This window comes from Emydura macquarii, unplaced genomic scaffold (genome assembly GCF_026122565.2).
Source record: "Emydura macquarii macquarii isolate MOO-44397 ecotype Brisbane River unplaced genomic scaffold, CSIRO-AGI_Emac_v2 contig_2116, whole genome shotgun sequence".
NCBI lineage: Eukaryota > Metazoa > Chordata > Testudines > Chelidae > Emydura > Emydura macquarii.
The window spans coordinates 94567-115720 of NW_027132253.1; the positions used below are offsets into that span (position 1 = coordinate 94567).

A 21154-nucleotide genomic window follows, 5' to 3' on the forward strand; every position below is an offset into this window, starting at 1 on the left:
TGTCTAGAAATTTTCTCTCTGCATCCTGTCCTGAGGTGACATGGACCCAGTCCATATGGGGAGAGCTGAAATCCCCCCATATTATTGACTTGTTTATTTTTATCGTCTCTTTAATCTCTATGAACATTTCACAGCCACTCTCACCATTCTGGGCAGGTGATCGGCAGTGTGTCCCTACTGCTATATACTTATTATTCAAGCATGGAATTACTATCCAGAAATATGCCATGTTACATTTTGGTTCATTTAAGATTTTTACTACATTTGACTATGCTTGCTTTCTTTCACATATGGTGCAACTCCCCCACCAGGATGACCTATTCTGGCCTTCCGATATATTTTGTCCCCTAATATTACTGTGTCCCATTGATTATCCTCACTCCACCAAGTTTCTGTTATGCCTATTACAACAATAAAGAGAGGTATTTTTTCAAAATTTAAAAAATGTATTATTGTAACCAGGTATCTAAGCAAGAACGGTTTATTTTTTGTTCCAACGTTTCTTCAGAAACAAGCGTCTAAATGAACATATATAGAGATACAGAGTTATTAACATTTTTTTCCTCTATTTAAATGAACAGAAAAATTAAGCTTCTCTATTTCTCATTTATATTCCAGAAGTGTTATTCCAAGAAAACACAAATATTTCTCTTAATACGTGTTCGTCTTATCTGCGGTGATCGCCGGAATTGCAGCCTTTCCTCCTCATCCATTTCAAGTACAGTTTCGCTCCTTTTAAAATGTTATTTTTATTACTCTCACCACTTCCCCATTTACCTTTGTGATCATTGCACGGCTGCATGTCACGGTGCTATTTCATTTTTTATTTTAATAGCAAATACTCATCGAAAACACGTATAAGTAAATAGGTGGTGTTCATTTTAGCAATGAGATCTGTGTTTCTATTGCAGCGCTTGCTAGGGTGTTTGCTGTGATTCTTCATTTGGGATGATCAATTCTAACTTTTTCTTCTTATTTTTATAGCACAAGTTTTTCTGTTGGCTCGTGTGATTTCCAGGCTGACTGATGTCCTGGCCTGGAGTCAAAACTTCGTTTGCGTTTGCATTTGCTCCCCCAATGAGGATTACCTTTTGCGACTGTTATTTTTGCCTCACAATCCACCCCTTAGTGCTTTTCACACTGTGACCCAGCCGTGCCTAGGGCAGCCCACCTGACAATGCCAAGGTCCGGGCAGGCTGCACAAGGAGAGCAGATTCTCCCAGAATTGGTGGGTAACATTGACGTTAGACTCCCCAACCAGTCACAGACAGGGTTTCTGATCCCCCGCACAGGTTATCAAGAAGCTAAAAACAAGAAGCTACCCAACCTCACCCCTGATTGCATTTCAGTCTCAGGCTCCCAATCAGCCACTAGGTCCAGTAAAGGGATAAGTGATTAAAACACTATTCCCTTTACCAAAACGTTCTCCTGACCCCGAAGGGTCAGCCACATTGCCAGGTCAACAAAAGTTTGGATCTTACCCAAAATACCACACTGGCAGCCAATCCTTTAGTAACTAAAAGTGAGGTTTATTATAAAAGGAAAGAAACAAACAATGTGAGAGGTGTTATACGATTAAAGCCATCAGATGCACGCAAATGATTTGAAAGTCCAAATGTATCAGTTTCTCTTTAGAATTGTGGCGTTTGCAGGCTGGTACAGTCCCTCTGGTGGACACCCAGTACCTGGATGGGCCTCAGTCTTTTGTTTCACAGCAGATGAGTTGATCCAGAGGGAGGAAGCAGAAGACAAGACAACGTGGTGCAGCTGCCTTTTATAGTGGATTGCCATGTGGCTTGTTTCTACTTCATTGTTGAGTAGCATGTAGCATGAGTGAGAAGTGTTGGAAAAAAAAGATTCCAAATGAGGTTCGTTTACCCTGCACCAGATAGAAAAGAGATCCACGCAGGTAGTTGGGCAGTCTCCAAGCTTTATTTCTGCAGAGGTCAAACACTTCCCAGCAAGTGGTCAGTGTGAGATCTCGAAGGCATGCTCTTTTGCATATTTATACAAACAAGACAAAGAAATTACATATGCATAGATTCTTAATGCTTATAGGTATATTCAAATTACTACTACTATTGCTATTGGCTTATACTTTTCTACTTTTACTAATTATAAAGGTATGCGTAACAGATAACATGTTAACAGAAGATTTCAGCTTATCTGTCAAAGTTGTCTGATCTATCTCCCAAGGCTGTGTAACCAATTAAAACCAGTTGGGGGTGTCTCCTTGCCTCTTCTAGGAAACCTTTCTCCGTTCCTGGCCCAAGATAAGCACTGTAAGGATAAAAGAAAAAAGGGGGTGGGTGATTTCAACAGAGAGCAGAACACTTAAAGAAACTAAAATGGAGTAACTGTGGTCAAGCAAACAATTATTTTCCTTCAGAAGGTGCTGTTAGCGAGATGGGGCGTAGCCCATCAAGTGATACATAGCGTAAGACTGAAACGATAATAGGAAACCCCCTGTATATATATATATGAGAACTAAGTCATTGCAACTATTTAGTGAAGAGAGAGAGAAAGGAGTACTACACATGGCTAGAAACTGTAATAAAAAGCAAAACTCACTCAGACAATCAGCTACAGTATTTCAGATCCTTCCGTGATGCGGGGTGGAATATGACTGACCAGTCATAATCTGATTGATATCCATATTGCACAATTACAATAGTCATTTGTGTGAACTCTGCCATGCATCCATGGAGAGGTTATAATTCTCTAAGATTGATAAGCACGTTCATAGCTTCTTGTCGGTGTTGTATTGAGTGCTAAATCTGTGATATCCAAACACTTGCACTGTGTCTCTGGGTGACACCCCAGACGGAATAGCCCACTGGAAAATGCCAAGGTCAGCGCAGACTGCAGCACTCACTAGCCTACTTAATGGCCCATCAAGGGAACTCAAAGGTAGGGAGAGAACCCAGAGACTGCTCCTTATGAATCACCGGGGCACGTAAGAACATGCCGACGGACAGGGGACTCTGTCGGGATTTTCCAGGCCATGTGCTGTGTGGCTGTGTTTGGAAGAAGGCACGTGGTGAAGGACATAAAAGGCAGCTGCGCCATCCCCATCTTGTCTTCGTTCCTGCTTCCTACCTCTGGATCAACTCATCTACAGCTGAAGCTGTGAAACAAAGGACTGTCCACAAGAGGGACCGCACCAGCCTGCAAACACCACAACTCTACTGAGACTTGGCTATATATGGACTTTACAGTCATTTGTATATATCTGATGGCTTTGACCATTTAACAGCTCTTGTCCCGTTTGTTTCTTTCCGTTTATAATAAACCTCACTTTTAGTTACTAAAGGATTGGCTGCCAGTGTGGTATTTTGGGTAAGATCCAAACTTTTGTTGACCTGGCAATGTGGCTGACCCTTCGGGGTCAGGAGAACGTTTTGGTAAAGGGAATAGTGTTTTAATCACTTATCCCTTTACTGGACATAGGGGCTGATTGGGAGCCTGAGACTGAAATGCAATCAGGGGTGAGGTTGGGTAGCTTCTTGTTTTTAGCTTCTTGATAACCTGTGCGAGGGATCAGAAACCCTGTCTGTGACTGGTTGGGGAGTCTAATGTCAATGTTACCCACCAATTCTGGGAGAATCTGCTCTCCTTGTGCAGCCTGCCCGGACCTTGGCATTGTCAGGTGGGCTGCCCTAGGCACGGCTGGGTCACAGTGTGAAAAGCACTAAGGGGCGGATTGTGAGGCAAAAATAACAGTCGGAAAAGGTAATCCTCATTGGGGGAGCAAATGCAAATGAAGTTTTGATTCCAGGCCAGGACATGAGTCAGCCTGGAAATCACACGAGCCAACAGAAAAACTTGTGCTATAAAAATAAGAAGTAAAAGTTAGAATTGATCATCCCAAATGAAGAATCACAGCAAACACCCTAGCAAGCGCTGCAATAGAAACACAGATCTCATTGCTAAAATGAACACCACCTATTTACTTATACGTGTTTTCGATGAGTATTTGCTATTAAAATAAAAAATGAAATAGCACCGTGACATGCAGCCGTGCAATGATCGCAAAGGTAAATGGGGAAGTGGTGAGAGTAATAAAAATAACATTTTAAAAGGAGCGAAACTGTACTTGAAATGGATGAGGAGGAAAGGCTGCAATTCCGGCGATCACCGCAGATAAGAATGTGTGATCTGGTAGGAGATTTGACGCAGAGACAGACACAGAGAAGGGGTTCTTTGAAATACTTGAGGTGTGGGGCACATTGTTTTTGAGAGGGTGCATATAACACGTCTCACTGAATCAAGCCTCTTCTAGCCGCTCAGCACATTATATCAGCTGGAGAGGCGCGGCCCGTGTCTAGGCATTGGATGCCCTGTGCCTTTAAAAACCCAGGCGGGAAGGCCAGGGAATGTCCTGGGAGAGGGGAAACAAAAAAGTTCCTCTCCCCGCACACACTATTTTGGCAAATTCTGCCAGGTCGCAGTTTCTGGCACTGGTCCTGACACACAGCTGTTCCAGTGCCCGTCACTCCCGACCCGCAGCCCCCGGCGAGCCCAGCCCTGCGCTCCCCCCGGCTCTGCCGGTGCTCCGATGTAATGGGACGATTTGGGACGCTCTAGGCCAGCCGTGCGGCTCGTGGAGGCATCGTCGCCGCTAAACAGAAGCAAACAGGCATCAGTCTCCTCTCAACCGCTAGCCGCCAGATGGCCCCGGAGATTTAGGGCTACGTGCCGAAGTGCAGGGAAGAAATCCCCAGTTGCAAATGAGGGCAGATTGTAGCTGATAAACCATGGGTGTAGCCAGCCTGGGGCTGGCCTTGACAGCCAGGGGAGAGCCCTCCACCCGCCCCCGGCAGCACAGCGCCCCCCGAGTGCCCCCCGAGTGCATCAGGGTCAGCCCTGACGGCCAGGGGAGAGCCCCCCACCAGCCCCCTGCAGCACAGCGCCCCCTAGTGCCACCCTAGGGCATCAGGGTCAGCTCTGACAGCCAGGGGAGAGCCCCCCCACCCCGCCCCCTGCAGCACAGCGCCCCCTAGTGCCACCCTGGGCGCAGCAGTGATTCCCCCTGCCCCCACCCCTCGCCGAGCGCACACACCCTGTTCCATATTGCCAGGGTTGTGAGCATGCGGCGTGTGAATGTCTAATGGGTGTGTTAGCAAGGGAGCATGTTACTGTGGGGAGAGGTTTTGTGCAGCTGTGTGCGTGTGTGTGTGCGTGTGTGTGTGTGTGCGTCCCTGCTGCCCCAGCTGGAAAGGATGAGCCCTGCTGTGTGCGTGCGTGCTGTGTAAACAGACACACTTCCCTCCCCGTCAGCCCCCCCCCACACTCCTTCCCCCCCCCAAATTCCACTGGCGCACAGCAATCTCTGCCACACACACACACACACACACACCCGTGCAGCCAGCTGCACCGCCTCCTCCTACCCTCCCCAGTGCCAGGATGGGAACTGGCGTCCAAGGAAGAGCGAGCCCCTAATGTCAATTGTTGTGGTCAGTGTTACTCTCTAGCCCTGGGCTCTGCCCCCTCCCCCCCCCCACAGCTCTCCTCTCTGCTGCCTCTGTGCATGCGGGATGTGTGTGTGTGTGTGTGTGGGGGGGGGGGGGTTGCAATGCAGTCTGGGGTGGGAGGAGTGGGGCACGCTGACTCTGTGCGTGTCCGTGCTGTGCTCGGCGGGTTTGGGTTTTCACGCACAGCTGCTCTGGGGAAGCTCGCTGTGTAATGAGATTTGCTGGGTCTCAGCCCAGTTCGTAGCAGGAGGCGAACTGCACCTAGCACCACTCCTATCCCAACAGCTCCACAGGCCACCGTGACTGAGCCAAGGGGAGGGGTGTGTGTGTGTGTGTGTGTGTGTGTTTACAGGGGGCACTGTGGGGGAAGGGGGGCTTGTGTGCTGGGGAAGCCAGGAGTGGGGAAGTTAGCTCCATGACAGCAGCCCGTGGCCTGAGACCCAGTGGTTCCCCTCAGCTGCCTGCTTGAGGCTCTGCCGGGCCCAGTTATCCATTAACCCCTGGTTAATATCCGCTCCACGGAGACGCTGTTTGCTGACTTGTGGCTCCCGATTCACACCCTGCAGTTAATTAAAAGACACCAGCAACAATATGTGTATGTCCTACTTCCTAGTGATGGTCCTCTCCCCTGGATAGAAACCAGGAGTCCTGAGTCCCAGCCGCCCCTGCTCTAACCACTAGACCACACTCCCCTGGACCGCACTCCCCTCCCATGGCCAGGGATAAAACCCAGGAGTCCTGGCTTCCAGACCACCCCCACCCCCACCGCCGATACTAACCTACTAAACCCTTAAACCCCACCCCAACCCTAAACAATAAGAAAATAATCACACTGACTTGATAAAAAATAAATTATTTTATTTAATGCGCAGTTAAAGCCACTGTCCTAGGGGGGCACCAGATCCACCAGCAAAAGCAGGAGGTTCAGGACGTTGCACGAGGTGGATCTCAGCTCTACGTCTGGACCTGGAACAGACCCGCAGGGACCAGTATCCATTGTATGTGTTCCCACTAAATGCCCATCCCCCCAATAGTACGCATGGAGGATAACAGCCTTCTCCCGCTGCAAAAGGCACTTTGCCTTTAGATCATGTGAGCCCTTCGCTGTGCTGCTAGAAGTCCCGGGTTCGAATCCTACTGAGTAGCAGCTGTCCCACCACTGCAACCAAGCGGCGCAGCCCCTTCACCTTGTGTAGCGCGCCGTGAGTGGACGGTGAAGTTCCAGAGTCCAAATCTTTCCCGTCCACATGGTGGATAAGAGCCTTACTACTGCCACCAACACACAACACTGCTCCGTTAGCTGAAGCAGCAGAGCTCTGGGCTGCCGAGTCTTGAGTTCCGATCTCACCGAGGCAGTAGCTGCATTTCAGCAGAAGCCACCTCCAACAGGCACTGATACGGGTGGCCAAAGAAGAGGAGCTCTCCACAGCTCAACAAGGGCAAACTCGGGGCTCCGGGTCCCTCCCGGGGCCTGGCCCTTGTTTATCTGCAACTAAACGGTTCCCATGACATGAGACACGCTCAGACTGGCCTGTTTGACTTCCCTCAAGCAATCGCGCTTGGCTCCCCCCATGCAATTGCGGCCCGTCGTCGCTTGCTTGCCCGTGGGCCCAACCCAGGGAGAAGGAAAGACCATGAGCAGGTGGATGGTGCCAGGGGGACCTTGAAGCTGAACTCGGCCTGTGTTCAGCCAATCACTCATGAGCCAGCAGCGGCAAAGGCCCTTGACACTATGGCGACTTTGGGAGGCCGGATCGTTGAGGAACTTGGGCCACCCTCTGCAAAACTGAAGTAGGCTGAAGTCTGGTGGGTGCTTGACCATCCGCTTGTGGCCTGGCAGCGGCAAAGTAAGGCCCTTGATCCCTTGGTGACCCCGGCGTTGAGGTCAGCCAAAGCCCTGTGCAAGTTTGGCCAACCACTCTGAAGCTCAAGTAGGCCAAAGCCTTGTAGAAGTTGGCACCAACTCTAGGCCTCGCCACATACTGGCATCTAAGAAAGGCCTACAGCCCTCTCTGGAGGTGCAGGGAAGGATAGGAGATGCCCTTTCCGCTCAAGTGGGGATCTCTTGCTTCTGCAGAGCATGGGGCAAGGAAGGCTCTGTGAGGGAAGCAAAGAAGCAATCTCATCATGGCAGTCCACATGTCGTCCCCTCAGTCTCGTCCCTGCTGGCCACCTCCACCTTTCTGTCATCTTCCCCACAGCAAGTCAAGCAGGGCAGAGAGCACCAGGTCACGGTCGCTCTGAGTTTGCACCTCAGGCTGGCCAGGCACCTGGCGAAGGTCCGTTGGACGGCGGTGGAGGAGAAGTAGAATATGGCGGGGTCAAAGGAGGCATTCAGGGTGCTGGGGAGAAGGGCATACACCCTCCAGGTGGGGCTCTGGTTCTGGACAAAGCCCACCACGTGGGACAGGTTGTAGGGGGCGAAGCAGACCACGAAGGTGAACAAGGTGGCCACGGCCAGGCCCACGGCCCGCTGCTTCTTCCGGGCCGGGATGTTGGGCAAGGCCACGAGGATGCGGACGAAGTTGACGTAGCAGAAGACGGTGACAGTGAAGGGGAGGCAGAAGAGGACGAGGAAGAGCTCCAGCCGGACGGGGAGGAGGACCTGGAGCTGCTCCTGGGTGAAGTTTTTGTAGCAGTGGGACGTATCGTTGGAGCGCGCTGTCCCATTGGGGCTCTGGACCTGGTACTGGACGATGTAGACGATGCTGCAGTGGGCGCAGGACACGACCCAGAAGATCATGGAGGCGGCGACAGCATAGGCCGACCGGCGCCAGAGCTTGTATTTGATGGGGAAGGCCACCCCCAGGTAGCGCTCAATGCTGACGGCCATGAGGAAGAGGCTGCTGGTGTAGATGCTACTGTAAAAGAAGAAGCTGGTGAGCGGACATAGGAAAGCGGGCAAGGTCCACTTCGAATCTGAGATGGCCTCCACCATCTTGAAAGGGAGGAAGATGAGGAGGAAGATGTCGGAGATGGTGAGGTTGAGGAGGAGGATGTCGACGGGGGTGGGTCTCTGGTGGACCTTCACCAGGAAGGTGTAGAAGGCCAGGAGGTTGGACGGGAGGCCGGTCAGGAAGGTGAAGATGTAGACGGCGAGAACCAGCTGGCTGTAAGCTTTGAAACCCATTTTCTCACTTCCTACAGAGGAGAAAAGGGTCATCACCTGCTGAAGGAACCCAGGAGTTCTGGTGGCCAGCTACCCCACTCTAACCCACTAGACCCCTCCACCCCCTTCCAGGTGTGGGTATAGAACCCAGGAGTCCTGGTTTCCAGTTATCCTTACCTGTAACCATTCAAGCTCAGGGCTCTCTTTGCATTAACTGACACTAAACAAATGACTGGAATTTGTGTAGACCTGCAGCATATTTGCTTATCTCAGTTTCCTGTTTAACTAGCGGTTGCCGCAGCTATGGGGGTGGGGTGGGAGCCTGAGGAGACAGCTTAGACAACAGGAAAGTGGCTTTTCCTCAGAAGCAATTTGCCTAAATATCATTATCAAAGGTGGAGGGGGGCAGTGTCCAGTGGTTAGAATGAAGGGGAAGGGGAGCCGGGACTCTTGGGTTCTATCCCTGGTTCTGCGGAGGGATTTTTGTGGTTTAAATAGGGAATACGGAGTCAATTTGTATTAGAACTAGGAAACAAAACTCAGGAGTCTTGACCCTTCAGTCCACTCAACCCATTTGACCTTCTCCCCTCCCAGGACCAGGGATAGGACCCAGGAGTCCTGACATCCACCCCCCATGTTCTAGCCACTAGACCTGAAGAATAATAAGAAAGTAATCACAGTGACTAGATAATAAATATATCATTTTATTTTCAAATGCAGTTAAAGCCACTGCCCCAGAGGGGCGCCAGATCCACGAGTGAAGGCAGGCGGTTCAGGACGTTGCGCGAGGCTGATCTCAGCTCTGTGTCTGGACCTGGAAAAGAGCTGCAGGGACCAGTGTCCTTTGAACGTGCCCACAAAATGCCGTCCCCCCCAACAGTGTGCCTGGAGGATAACAGCCCTCCTACTGCTGCAAAAGGCACTCTGCCTTAAGATCACGTGAGCCCTTTGCTGTGGTGCTAGAAGTCCCGTGTTCAAGTCCTACTCAGTAACTGCCTTCCCACCACTGCTATCAGGCGATGCATCCCCTTCACCTTGCATAGCGCGCCAAGTGTTGATGGTGGAGCTCCAGAGTCCAAACCCTTCCCATCTGCATGGTGGATAACAGCCTTACTACTGCCACCAACACACGGCACTGCTCCTTTAGCTCTAGCAGCAGAGCTCTGGGCTGCAGAGTCTTGAGTTCCGATCTCACTGAGACGGTAACTGCATTTCGACAGAAGCCACCTCCAACAAGCACTGATACCAGTGGCCAAAGAAGAGACGCTCTCCACAGCTCAACAAAAGCAAACTTGGGGACCCCGGGGCCTGGTCCTTGTTTATCTGCAACTAAAACGGTTCCCATGAAATGGGACAAGCTCAACCTGGCCTGTTTGCCTTCCCTCAAGCAACCCCGCTTGGTCCCCCCATGCAGTTATGGCCCGTATTCACATCCTTGCCCGTAGACCCAAGCACAGAGAAGGAAAGACCATGAGTAGGTGGAGGGCACTAGGGAGACACTGAAGCTGAAGTCGGCCTAAGTTCAGCCAATCACTCGTGAGCCAGCAGCAGCAAAGGAAGGCCCTTGACGCCATGGCGACCCAGCTTGAGGTCGGCCAAGGCCCTGTGCAAGTTTTGCGAACCACTCTGAAGCTCAAGTAGGCCAAAGCCCTGTGGAAGTTGGCACCAGCTCCAAGACCGTAAGGAAGGCCTAGGGCCCTGTCCGGAGGTGCAGGGAAGGACAGGAGATGCTCTCCCTGGCCCAAGTGGAGGATCTCCTGCTTCTGCCGAGCATGGGACAAGAAAGGCTCTGTGGGGGAAGCAGAGAAACGATCCCATTAAGGGGGTCAAGTCGTCAAACCATCAGCCTCATCCCTGCTGGCCGCCTCCACCTCACTGTCCCCTTTCCTGCAGCGAGTCAAGCAGGACAGAGAGCACCAGGTCACGATCGCTCTGAGTTTGCACCTCAGGCTGGCCAGGCAGTCGGAGAAGGCCCGTTGGACGGCGGTGGAGGAGAAGTAGAATATGACGGGGTCAAAGGAGGCGTTCAGGGTGCTGGGGAGAAGAACATAAACCCTCCATGTGGGGCTCTGGTTCTGGACAAAGCCCACCACGTGGGACAGGTTGTAGGGTGCGAAGCAGACCACGAAGGTGAACAAGGTGACCACGGCCAGGCCCACGGCCCGCTGCTTCTTCCGGGCCGGGATTTTGGGCAATGCTACGAAGATGCGGACGAAGTTGACATAGCAGAAGACGGTGACAGTGAAGGGAAGGCAGAAGGGGAAGAGGAAGAGCTCCAGCCGGACGGGGAGGAGAATCTGGAGCTGACTGGGGGAGAACTCTTCATAGCAGTTGGACGAGTTGATGGCGTGTGCTGTCCCGTTCGGGCTCTGGACCTGGTACTGGACGATGTAGACGATGCTGCAGTGGGCGCAGGACACCATCCAGAAGATCACAGAGGCAGTGACAGCATAGACCGGCCGGCGCCATAGCTTGTACTTGATGGGGAAGGCCACCCGCAGGTAGCGCTCAATGCTGACGGCCATGAGGAAGAGGCTGCTGGTGTAGATGCTACTGTAGTAGAAGAAGTTGGTGAGTGGGCAGAGGAAAGCAGGCAAGGTCCACTTTGAGTCTGAGGCGGCCTCCACCATCTTGAAAGGGAGGAAGATGAGGAGGAAGATGTCGGAGATGGTGAGGTTGAGGAGCAGGATGTCAATGGGGGTGGGTGTCTGGCAGACCTTCACCAGGAAGGTGTAGAAGGCCAGGAGGTTGGATGGGAGGCCGATCAGGAAGGTGAAGATGTAGATGGCGAGAACCAGCTGGCTGTAAATGTCCAAACTCATCTTCGCGGTCTTCGCTCCTGGAAAGGAGAATGGGGCCATTAACTGCTAACAGAACCCAGAACTCCTTGTGGCCAGCCGGAGGAGGGTCTAATCCCCTGCAAGGGCTGGAGGATAAAACCCAGGATCCCTCACCCCACACCCGCATCCAAAGCCTCTGTCTCTAACTCTCTACACTCCACTTCCCTGGGGGATAGAACCCAGGAGTCCTGGCTCCGAGACCCAAACCCCTGTGCTATCCTTTGGAGCCCCATCCCAACCCAGGAGTGCGAATGTAACCCAGGAATCTGAAGTCCCAGCCCCGCCGCTGTAACCCACCAGACAGTCCTCTCCTCCTCCCAGGCTTAGGGATAGAACCCAGGAGTCCTGGCTTCCCGCCTTCCTTACCCGTAACCATGCAAGCAAGCAGGGATCCCGTCGCTTTAGCTGATACTAGATATATGGAATTTATGTCGCCTGCTCCTATATTTATTCTGGTTCCAGTTTAGCCAGGGGCAGGGACAGGCAGGTTGGGGTGGGGCAGGAGCGGGGGGAGGAGGGGCTGTCACCAGGTGGCTTTGAAATTTTCATAAATATCGTTATCAAAGGCAGAGGGGAGTGGTGTCCAGTGGTTAGAGTGGCAGCCCTGGAGCCAGGACTCCGGGGTTCTATACCCCGCTCTGGAAAGAAGCAGGGTCTAGTGGGTTAGCCGAGGGGTTGGGAGCCAGGATCTAGGCGGGCAGTGGGGTTTAGTGACTTGAATGGGGTGGGGCTGGGAGTCAGGACTCCTGGGTTCTATCCTGGACACTGGGTGGGGAGTGGGGTCTAGTGGTTAGAGCAGGGACAGGAGTGGGAGTTAGGACACCTGGGTTCTATTCCTGATTCTGGAGGGGTGGCTTTGTGGTTAAAATAGGGAAGAAATGGTATCCAGGTATGCGGTTATCCTGCCCAATTGTGCGATTTCTAACAGACCACTGTGGGGTTCGTTAGCAGCTGCAGGGTGAGCTATCTGGGGCTGTTTTTGCCCTGCTGCTCGCACCTGCTCCGGACCGGGCGGCTCCTAGTCTAGGCAGAGCCAGGCGGCAGTGGCTGATCTCAGGGTGTCCCTCTCCTGTCCACCGTGTGCCCAGGCGGGCAGAGCACGCCCCTCCCCACATGAGAGCGACCGGGACAAGGCTTTGGGGCTGCTGCCCCCAGCACATTTGGGCCCCGGTTCATTTTCCTCCCAGCCAGCCCAGCTTTGGAAGCTGGAGTCTGCAAGAGCCGCGCCACAGAACCGCCACCGGGAATCCTGCCCTGCTGTGAGGAAACAAGCACGTGCTGTCACCACCACCACTATTGTTGACATCACACTGAAATCGTTCCCCCTTTGTTCCAACGCTCTGATTTCTTGTGAGTGGCAGGACCCCCAGGGTGGCCATTTATTCTGCCAGTTAGTCAGTCCATGTGGGCTGTGACCCAGTAACACTGATTCCTCTGTGAACGCCTTGATCTAACACTCCCCAGGGTTGCACTTTTCTGGGACCTTCTTCCCGAAAAGCCCTTTGAGGAGCTGCTGGTCCTTTATATGTGCAGACACAGGCGGGAGCTGCTGCCCCCACACAGCCATTTTGCAGCTGTGTGTCTGCTGCGCCGTCTGTCCTCTTCCAGCTGGTAAGTCATCTCAGCTCCCTTATACTTGCGCTTTAGTATTTCTGAGAGGGGCGGAGTCCCACCAGCGTGAGGACCTTCTGTGACGTTCATTGCGGTGATGTTTACTCCCTCAAATTCTTACAGCAACACGCTAGAAGCCTCCTTCCAACGTAATCCTTTGTATGTATGATGACTATTTTATAAACCCTTCCGTGCACCTGAACCCAAGCCAGTCTGAACAATTTGTAAGATTTGGCTGCCAAAATGAGTTCATTATAGATCCGTCCTGCTGACATCTAGCATTTAATCACACTCCAAATAGTGATGTTTTTGAGATTTTTTTTTTTAACTTTGGTATCTCAGTGATCCATCGTTAATTGCATCCCCCCGTTCACTTGCTAATTAATGCACATACTTTCTCCCTTCTACTACTTTCCTCCTTGACAAACTGATAATTGTGTATCATCTTAACCCCTGTAGTTTAGCATCCGCTCATTTCTGTTAGTGGTGAAAGATCAGATTACAACCCATGAGCGGAAAATTTCTTTCACGATGGATTAGAAAGATCTCCCAAAATATCATGCAGAAGAATAAAGGACATTGATGACCATCTTTGAATAGAATTAGAAATAAATACATAATAATGTTGGTTTTGAATTTTTTAATTAATACTTTTTTAAAATCTGCTCTGTATTAGGTAACTAATGAAAGCCTTCATTTGTTATTCGGTGCGTGGACCAATGTGTTAATAAAAAACTTTGTTTCAATAAATGGTTTGGACTACGTTAGGACTAGCAGCCCGATAAACAGATTTAGATAATTTTTAAGTGACTTTGATCTATTAATGTAGTAGATACATGACCTGCTCCTCTCCCAGGGTCAGGGCTAGAACCCAAGAGTCATGGCTCCCAGAGCTGCCTGCTCTAACCACTAGACCCCACTCCAGCCTTGAAGAATCCTAAGATAAAAATCACGACAGGATAATAAATAACTAATTGTATTTAATGCGCAGTTAAAGGCACTGGCCCTGTGGGGCACCAATTCCACCACCAAAATCAGGAGGTTCAGCACATTGCACGAGAGAGATCTCAGCTGTCTGTTCAGACCTGGAACACACCCGTGGGGACCAGTCTCCATTGTACGTGGTTCTGCCAAATGCCTATCTCCTATTAACAGTGCAAACGACCTTTAGCTCACGCGAGCCCTTCGCAATGGTCCTAGAAGTCCCGTGTTCAGATCCTACTCAGTTAAAGCATTCCCACCATTGCTACCAAGCGGCGCAGGCCCTTCAGCTAGTGTGGAGAGCCGTGCCTTGATGGTGAAGCTTCAGAGTCCAAACCTTTCCCGTCCACATGGTGGATAACAGCCTTACTACTGCCACCAACACACAACACTGCTCCTTTAGCTCAAGCTCTGGGCTGCCGCGTCTTGAGTTCCAATCCCACCAAGGCAGTAGCTGCATTTCGACAGAAGCCACCTGCAACAGGCACTGATACGGGTGGCCAAAGAAGAGGAGCTCTCCACAGCTCAACAAGGGCAAACTCGGGGCTCCGTGCCCCTCCCGGGGCCTGGCCCTTGTTTATCTGCTACGAAAACAGTTCCCATGAAATGAGACACGCTCAGCCTGGCCTGTTTGCCTTCCCTCAAGCAACCCCGCTTGGCTCCCCCCATGCAGTTACGGCCCGTAGTCGCTTGCTTGCCCGTGGGCCCAAGCACAGAGAAGGAGAGACCATGAGTAGGTGGATAAAGCCAGGGAGACACTGAAGCTGAAGTCGGCCTAAGTTCAGCCAATCACTCGTGAGCCAGCAGCGGCAAAGGAAGGCCCTTGACGCCATGGCGACCCCAGCTTGAGGTCGGCCAAGGCCCTGTGCAAGTTTTGCGAACCACTCTGAAGCTCAAGTAGGCCAAAGCCCTGTGGAAGTTGGCACCAGCTCCAAGACCGTAAGGAAGGCCTAGGGCCCTGTCCGGAGGTGCAGGGAAGGACAGGAGATGCTCTCCCTGGCCCAAGTGGAGGATCTCCTGCTTCTGCCGAGCATGGGACAAGGAAGGCTCTGTGGGGGAAGCAGAGAAACGATCCCATTAAGGGGGTCAAGTCGTCGACCCCTCAGTCTCATCCCTGCTGGCCGCCTCCACCTCACTGTCCCCTTTCCTGCAGCGAGTCAAGCAGGGCAGAGAGCACCAGGCCACAACAGCTCTGAGTTTGCACCTCAGGCTGGCCAGGCAGTTGGCGAAGGTCCGTTGGACGGCGGTGGAGGAGAAGTAGAATATGGCGGGGTCAAAGGAGGCGTTCAGGGTGCTGGGGAGAAGGGCATACACCCTCCAGGTGGGGCTTTTTTTCTGGACAAAGCTCACCACGTGGGACAGGTTGTAGGGGGCGAAGCAGACCATGAAGGTGAACAAGGTTGCCACGGCCAGGCCCACGGCCCGCTGCTTCTTCCGGGCCGGGATTTTGGGTAAGGCCACGAGGATGCGGACGAAGTTGACATAGCAGAAGATGGTGATGGTGAAAGGGAGGCAGAAGAGGCAGAGGAAGGCCTGCAGCCGGACGGGGAGGAGAATCTGAAGCTGACTGGGGGAGAATTCCTCGTAGCAGTGGGACGCGTTTATGGAGCGCGCTGTCCCGTTGGGGCTCTGGACCTGGTACTGGACGATGTAGACGATGCTGCATTGGGCGCAGGACAACACCCAGAAGATCACAGAGGCAGCAACAGCATAGACTGGCCGGCGCCGTAGCTTGTACTTGATGGGGAAGGCCACCCCCAGGTAGCGCTCAATGCTGACGGCCATGAGGAAGAGGCTGCTGGTGTAGATGCTACAGTAGTAGAAGAAGTTGGTGAGTGGACAGAGGAAAGCAGGCAAGGGCCACTTCATGTCTGAGGCGGCCTCCACCATCTTGAAAGGGAGGAAGATGAGGAGGAAGATGTCGGAGATGGTGAGGTTGAGGAGGAGGATGTCAATGGGGGTGGGCCTGTGACGGACCTTCACCAGGAAGGTGTAGAAGGCCAGGAGGTTGGACGGGAGGCCGGTCAGGAAGGTGAATATATAGACGGCGAGAACCAGCTGGCTGTAAATGTCCGAACTCATCTTCTTGGTCTTCGCTCCTAGAGAGAAGAAAGGGGTCATTAGCTGCTGGGGAAACCCAGAAGTCCTTGTGTCCAGCCACAGGAGGGTCTAATCCTTTGCCAGAGCTGGAGGATAGAACCCAGGATCCCTCACCCCACACCTGCATCCATAGCCTCTGTCTCTAACTCTGTACACTCCACTTCCCTGGGGGATAGAACCCAGGAGTCCTGGCTCCGAGACCCAAACCCCTGTGCTATCCTTTGGAGCCCCATCCCAACCCAGGAGTGCGGATGTAACCCAGGAATCTGAAGTCCCATCCCCGCCGCTGTAACCCACCAGACAGTCCTCTCCTACTCCCAGGCCTGGAGAGGGAACCCAGGAGTCCTGGCTTCCCGCCCTCCTTACCCGTAGCCATGCCGGCAAGCAGGGATCCTGTTCCTTTAGTTGACACTACATATATGGAGTTTATGTCGCCCGCTCCGATATTTATTCTGGTTGCAGTTTAACCAGGGGCAGGCACAGGCAGGTTGGGGTGGGGCAGGAGTGGAGAAGGAGGAGCTGTCAGCAGGTGGCTTTGAAATTTTCATAAATATCATTATCAAAGGCAGAGGGGAGTGGTGTCCAGTGGTTAGAGCAGGGACAGAGGTGGGAAATAGGACACCTGGGTTCTATTCCTGATTCTGCAGCTGTAATTTTGTGGTTAAAATAGGGAAGAAATAGTACCCAGGTATGTGGTTATCCTGCCCAGTTGTGCTATTTCTAACAGACCGCTGTGGGGTTTGTTAGCAGGTGCGGGGTGAGCTATTTGAGGCTGTTTTTGCCCTGCTGCTCGCACCTGCTCCAGACCGGGAGGCTCCTAGTCTAGGCAGAGCCAGGCGGCAGTGGCTGATCTCAGGGTGTCCCTCTCCTGTCCACCGTGTGCCCAGGCGGGCAGAGCACGCCCCTCCCCACATGAGAGCGACCGGGACAAGGCTTTGGGGCTGCTGCCCCCAGCACGTTTGGGCCCCGGTTCATTTTCCTCACAGCCAGCCCAGCTTTGGAAGCTGGAGTCTGCAAGAGCCGCGCCGCAGAACCGCCACCGGGAATCCTGCCCTGCTGTGAGGAAACAAGCACGTGCTGTCACCACCACCACTATTGTTGACATCACACTGAAATCGTTCCCCCTTTGTTCCAACGCTCTGATTTCTTGTGAGTGGCAGGACCCCCAGGGTGGCCATTTATTCTGCCAGTTAGTCCCAGTTGTCCGTGAGAACCTTTCCTTTGCCTACAATGGGCTTTGTCAGGTTACCAGGTCGGTCCAGGTGGGCTGTGACCCAGTAACACTGATTCCTCTGTGAACGCTTTGATCTAACACTCCCCAGGGTTGCACTTTTCTGGGACCTTCTTCCCGAAAAACCCTTTGAGGAGCTGCTGGTCCTTTATATGTGCAGACACAGGCGGGAGCTGCTGCCCCCACACAGCCATTTTGCAGCTGTGTGTCTGCTGCGCCGTCTGTCCTCTTCCAGCTCCCTTATACTTGCGCTTTAGTATTTCTGAGAGGGGCGGAGTCCCACCAGCGTGAGGACCTTCTGTGACGTTCATTGCGGTGATGTTTACTCCCTCAAATTCTTACAGCAACACGCTAGAAGCCTCCTTCCAACGTAATCCTTTGTATGTATGATGACTATTTTATAAACCCTTCCGTGCACCTGAACCCAAGCCAGTCTGAACAATTTGTAAGATTTGGCTGCCAAAATGAGTTCATTATAGATCCGTCCTGCTGACATCTAGCATTTAATCACACTCCAAATAGTGATGTTTTTGAGATTTTTTTTTTAACTTTGGTATCTCAGTGATCCATCGTTAATTGCATCCCCCGTTCACTTGCTAATTAATGCACATACTTTCTCTCTTCTACTACTTTCCTCCTTGACAAACTGATAATTGTGTATCATCTTAACCCCTGTAGTTTAGCATCCGCTCATTTCTGTTAGTGGTGAAAGATCAGATTACAACCCTTGAGCAGAAAATTTCTTTCACGATGGATTAGAAAGATCTCCCCAAATATTGTGCAGAAGAATAAAGGACATTGATGACCATCTTTGAATACAATTAAAAATAAATACATAATAATGTTGGTTTTGAATTTTTTAATTAATACTTTTTTAAAATCTGCTCTGTATTAGGTAACTAATGAAAGCCTTCATTTGTTATTCGGTGCGTGGACCAATGTGTTAATAAAAAACTTTGTTTCAATAAATGGATTGGACTATGTTAGGACTAGCAGCCCGATAAACAGATCTGGCTAGTTTTTAAATGACTTTGGGCTATTAATGAAGTAGACATATGACCTGCTTCCCTCCCAGGGTCAGGGCTAGAACCCAAGAGTTCTGTCTACCAGCTCCTCCTTCTTTAACCACTAGACTCTACTCCAGCCTTGAAGAATACTAAGAAAAATATCACAATGACAGGATAATAAATAACTAATTGTATTTAATGTGCAGTTAAAGCCACTGCCCCAGGGGGGCAGCAAAGGCAGGAAGTTCAGGAAATTGCTGGAGGGAGATCTCAGCTGCACGTCCGGACCTGGAACAGACCCACGGGGACCAGTGTCCATTGTACATGTTCCTGCCAAACGTCCGTCTCCTATTAACAGTGCAAAAGACCTTTACATCACACAAGCCCTTCACAATGGTTCTGGACGTCCCGTGTTCAGATCCTACTTAGTTACAGCATTCCCACCATTGCTACCAAGCGGCGCAGGCCCTTCAGCTAGTGTGGAGAGCTGTGCCTTGATGGTGAAGCTCCAGAGTCCAAACCTTTCCCGTCCACATAGCCGCTAACAGCCTTACTACTGCCACCAACACACAACACTGCTCCGTTAGCTGAAGCAGCAGAGCTCTGGGCTGCCGCGTCTTGAGTTCCGATCCCACCGAGGCAGTAGCTGCATTTCGACAGCAGACACCTCCAACAGGCACTGATACGGGTGGCCAAAGAAGAGGAGCTCTCCACAGCTCAACAAGGGCAAACTCGGGGCTCCGTGCCCCTCCCGGGGCCTGGCCCTTGTTTATCTGCCATGAAATGGTTGCCATGAAAGGAGACACGCTCAGCCTGGCCTGTTTACCTTCCCTCAAGCAACCGCGCTTGGCTCCCCCCATGCAGTTGCGGCCCGTAGTCGCTTGCTTGCCTGTGGGCCTAACCCAGGGAGAAGGAGAGACCACGAGTAGGTGGATGGTGCCAGGGGGACCTTGAAGCTGAACTCGGTCTATGTTCAGCCAATCACTCGTGAGCCAGCAGCAGCAAAGGAAGGCCATTGAAGCCATGGCGACCTTGGGAGGCCGGATCCTTAACGAACTTGGGCCACTCTCGCCAAAACTGAAGTAGGCTGAAGTCTGGTGGGTGCTTGACCATCCGCTTGTGGCCTGGCAGCGGCAAAGTAAGGCCCTTGATCCCTTGGTGACCCCGGCGTTGAGGTCAGCCAAAGCCCTGTGCAAGTTTGGCCAACCACTCTGAAGCTCAAGTAGGCCAAAGCCTTGTAGAAGTTGGCACCAACTCTAGGCCTTGCCACATGCTGGCGTCTAAGAAAGGCCTACAGCCCTCTCTGGAGGTGCAGGGAAGGACAGGAGATGCTCTTTCCGCTCAAGTGGGGATCTCTTGCTTCTGCGCAGCATGGGACAAGGAAGGCTCTGTGGGGGAAGCAAAGAAGCGATCTCATCATGGCAGTCCACATGTCGTCCCCTCAGTCTCGTCCCTGCTGGGCACCTCCACCTTTCTCTCCCCTTCCCCGCAGCGAGTCAAGCAGGGCAGAGAGCACCAAGTCACGGTCGCTCTGAGTTTGCACCTCAGGCTGGCCAGGCAGTTGGCGAAGGTCCGTTGGACGGCGGTGGAGGAGAAGTAGAATATGGCGGGGTCAAAGGCGGTGTTCAGGGTGCTGGGGAGAAGGGCATACACCCTCCAGGTGGGGCTCTGGTTCTGGACAAAGCCCACCACGTGGGACAGGTTGTAGGGGGCGAAGCAGACCACGAAGGTGAACAAGGTGGCCACGGCCAGGCCCACGGCCCGCTGCTTCTTCCGGGCCGGGATGTTGGGCAAGGCCACGAGGATGCGGACGAAGTTGACGTAGCAGAAGACGGTGACAGTGAAGGGGAGGCAGAAGAGGACGAGGAAGAGCTCCAGCCGGACGGGGAGGAGAATCTGGAGCTGCTCCTGGGTGAAGTTTTCGTAGCAGTGGGGAGTCTCGTTGAGCTGCACGGTCTCATTGGGTGTCCGAACATGGTACTGGACGATGTAGACGATGCTGCAGTGGGCGCAGGACACCACCCAGAAGATCACGGAGGCGGCGACAGCATAGACTGGCCGGCGCCGTAGCTTGTATTTGATGGGGAAGGCCACCCCCAGGTAGCGCTCAATGCTGACGGCCATGAGGAAGAGGCTGCTGGTGTAGATGCTACTGTAAAAGAAGAAGCTGGTGAGCGGGCAGAGGAAAGCGGGCAAGGTCCACTTCGAGTCTGAGGTGGCCTCCACCATCTTGAAAGGGAGGAAGATGAGGAGGAAGATGTCGGAGATGGTGAGGTTGAGGAGCAGGACGTCGATGGGGGTGGGTGTCTGGCGGACCTTCACCAGGAAGGTGTAGAAGGCCAGGAGGTTGGACGGGAGACCGATCAGGAAGGTGAAGATGTAGACGGCGAGAACCAGCTTGCAGAAAATGCTCACATCCATCGTCTTGACTTCTAGAGAGGAGCATGGAGTCATCAACTGCCTAAGGAACTCAGGAGTCCGTGCTCTCCGGCACCCTCGCTCTAACGCACTAGCCCCCCACCCCCCAGATATGGGGATAGAAGAACCTAGGAGTGTGGCCTCCCAGCCCTCTCCCCCACTGTGACCCACCAAACGCCCGCACTTCCCCCAGGCACGGGGATAGAACCCAGGAGTCCAGACTCTCAGCCCCCCCTGCTATAACCCACCAGACCCCCCAGGTCCTCCCAGAGGTGGGGGCAGAACCCAGGGGTCCTGGCTTCCAGCCCTCCTTACCTGTAGCCATTTAAAACGATCTCAAGGCTCCCCTAGTATTAGCTGACGCTTGATATATGACTGGAATT

The 21154-nt window shown here is 52.5% G+C and overlaps 4 protein-coding genes across 4 annotated transcripts; all 4 read right to left on the reverse strand.

Moving 5' to 3' along the window:
* Window positions 1-7599: 7599 nt before the first annotated feature.
* LOC137160058 (free fatty acid receptor 2-like) lies at window positions 7600-8637 on the reverse strand. The gene has a single exon (XM_067558509.1). The coding sequence runs from the start codon at window positions 8635-8637 to the stop codon at window positions 7600-7602; it is 1038 nt and encodes a 345-aa protein (XP_067414610.1).
* A 1772-nt stretch (window positions 8638-10409) lies between these two features.
* Window positions 10410-11444, reverse strand: LOC137160049 (free fatty acid receptor 2-like). Its single transcript, XM_067558501.1, has one exon. It carries the CDS (start codon window positions 11442-11444, stop codon window positions 10410-10412), a length of 1035 nt encoding a protein of 344 aa, XP_067414602.1.
* Window positions 11445-15101: 3657 nt separating this feature from the next.
* LOC137160050 (free fatty acid receptor 2-like) lies at window positions 15102-16136 on the reverse strand. Its single transcript, XM_067558502.1, has one exon. The coding sequence runs from the start codon at window positions 16134-16136 to the stop codon at window positions 15102-15104; it is 1035 nt and encodes a 344-aa protein (XP_067414603.1).
* A 3633-nt stretch (window positions 16137-19769) lies between these two features.
* Window positions 19770-20807, reverse strand: LOC137160059 (free fatty acid receptor 2-like). Its single transcript, XM_067558510.1, has one exon. The coding sequence runs from the start codon at window positions 20805-20807 to the stop codon at window positions 19770-19772; it is 1038 nt and encodes a 345-aa protein (XP_067414611.1).
* Window positions 20808-21154: the final 347 nt, after the last annotated feature.

Coding starts and splice junctions, on each gene's coding strand:
- LOC137160050 (XM_067558502.1), bottom strand. CDS start 16,136: ATGACCCCTTTCTTCTCTCTAGGAGCGAAGACCAAGAAGATGAGTTCG.
- LOC137160058 (XM_067558509.1), bottom strand. CDS start 8,637: ATGACCCTTTTCTCCTCTGTAGGAAGTGAGAAAATGGGTTTCAAAGCT.
- LOC137160049 (XM_067558501.1), bottom strand. CDS start 11,444: ATGGCCCCATTCTCCTTTCCAGGAGCGAAGACCGCGAAGATGAGTTTG.
- LOC137160059 (XM_067558510.1), bottom strand. CDS start 20,807: ATGACTCCATGCTCCTCTCTAGAAGTCAAGACGATGGATGTGAGCATT.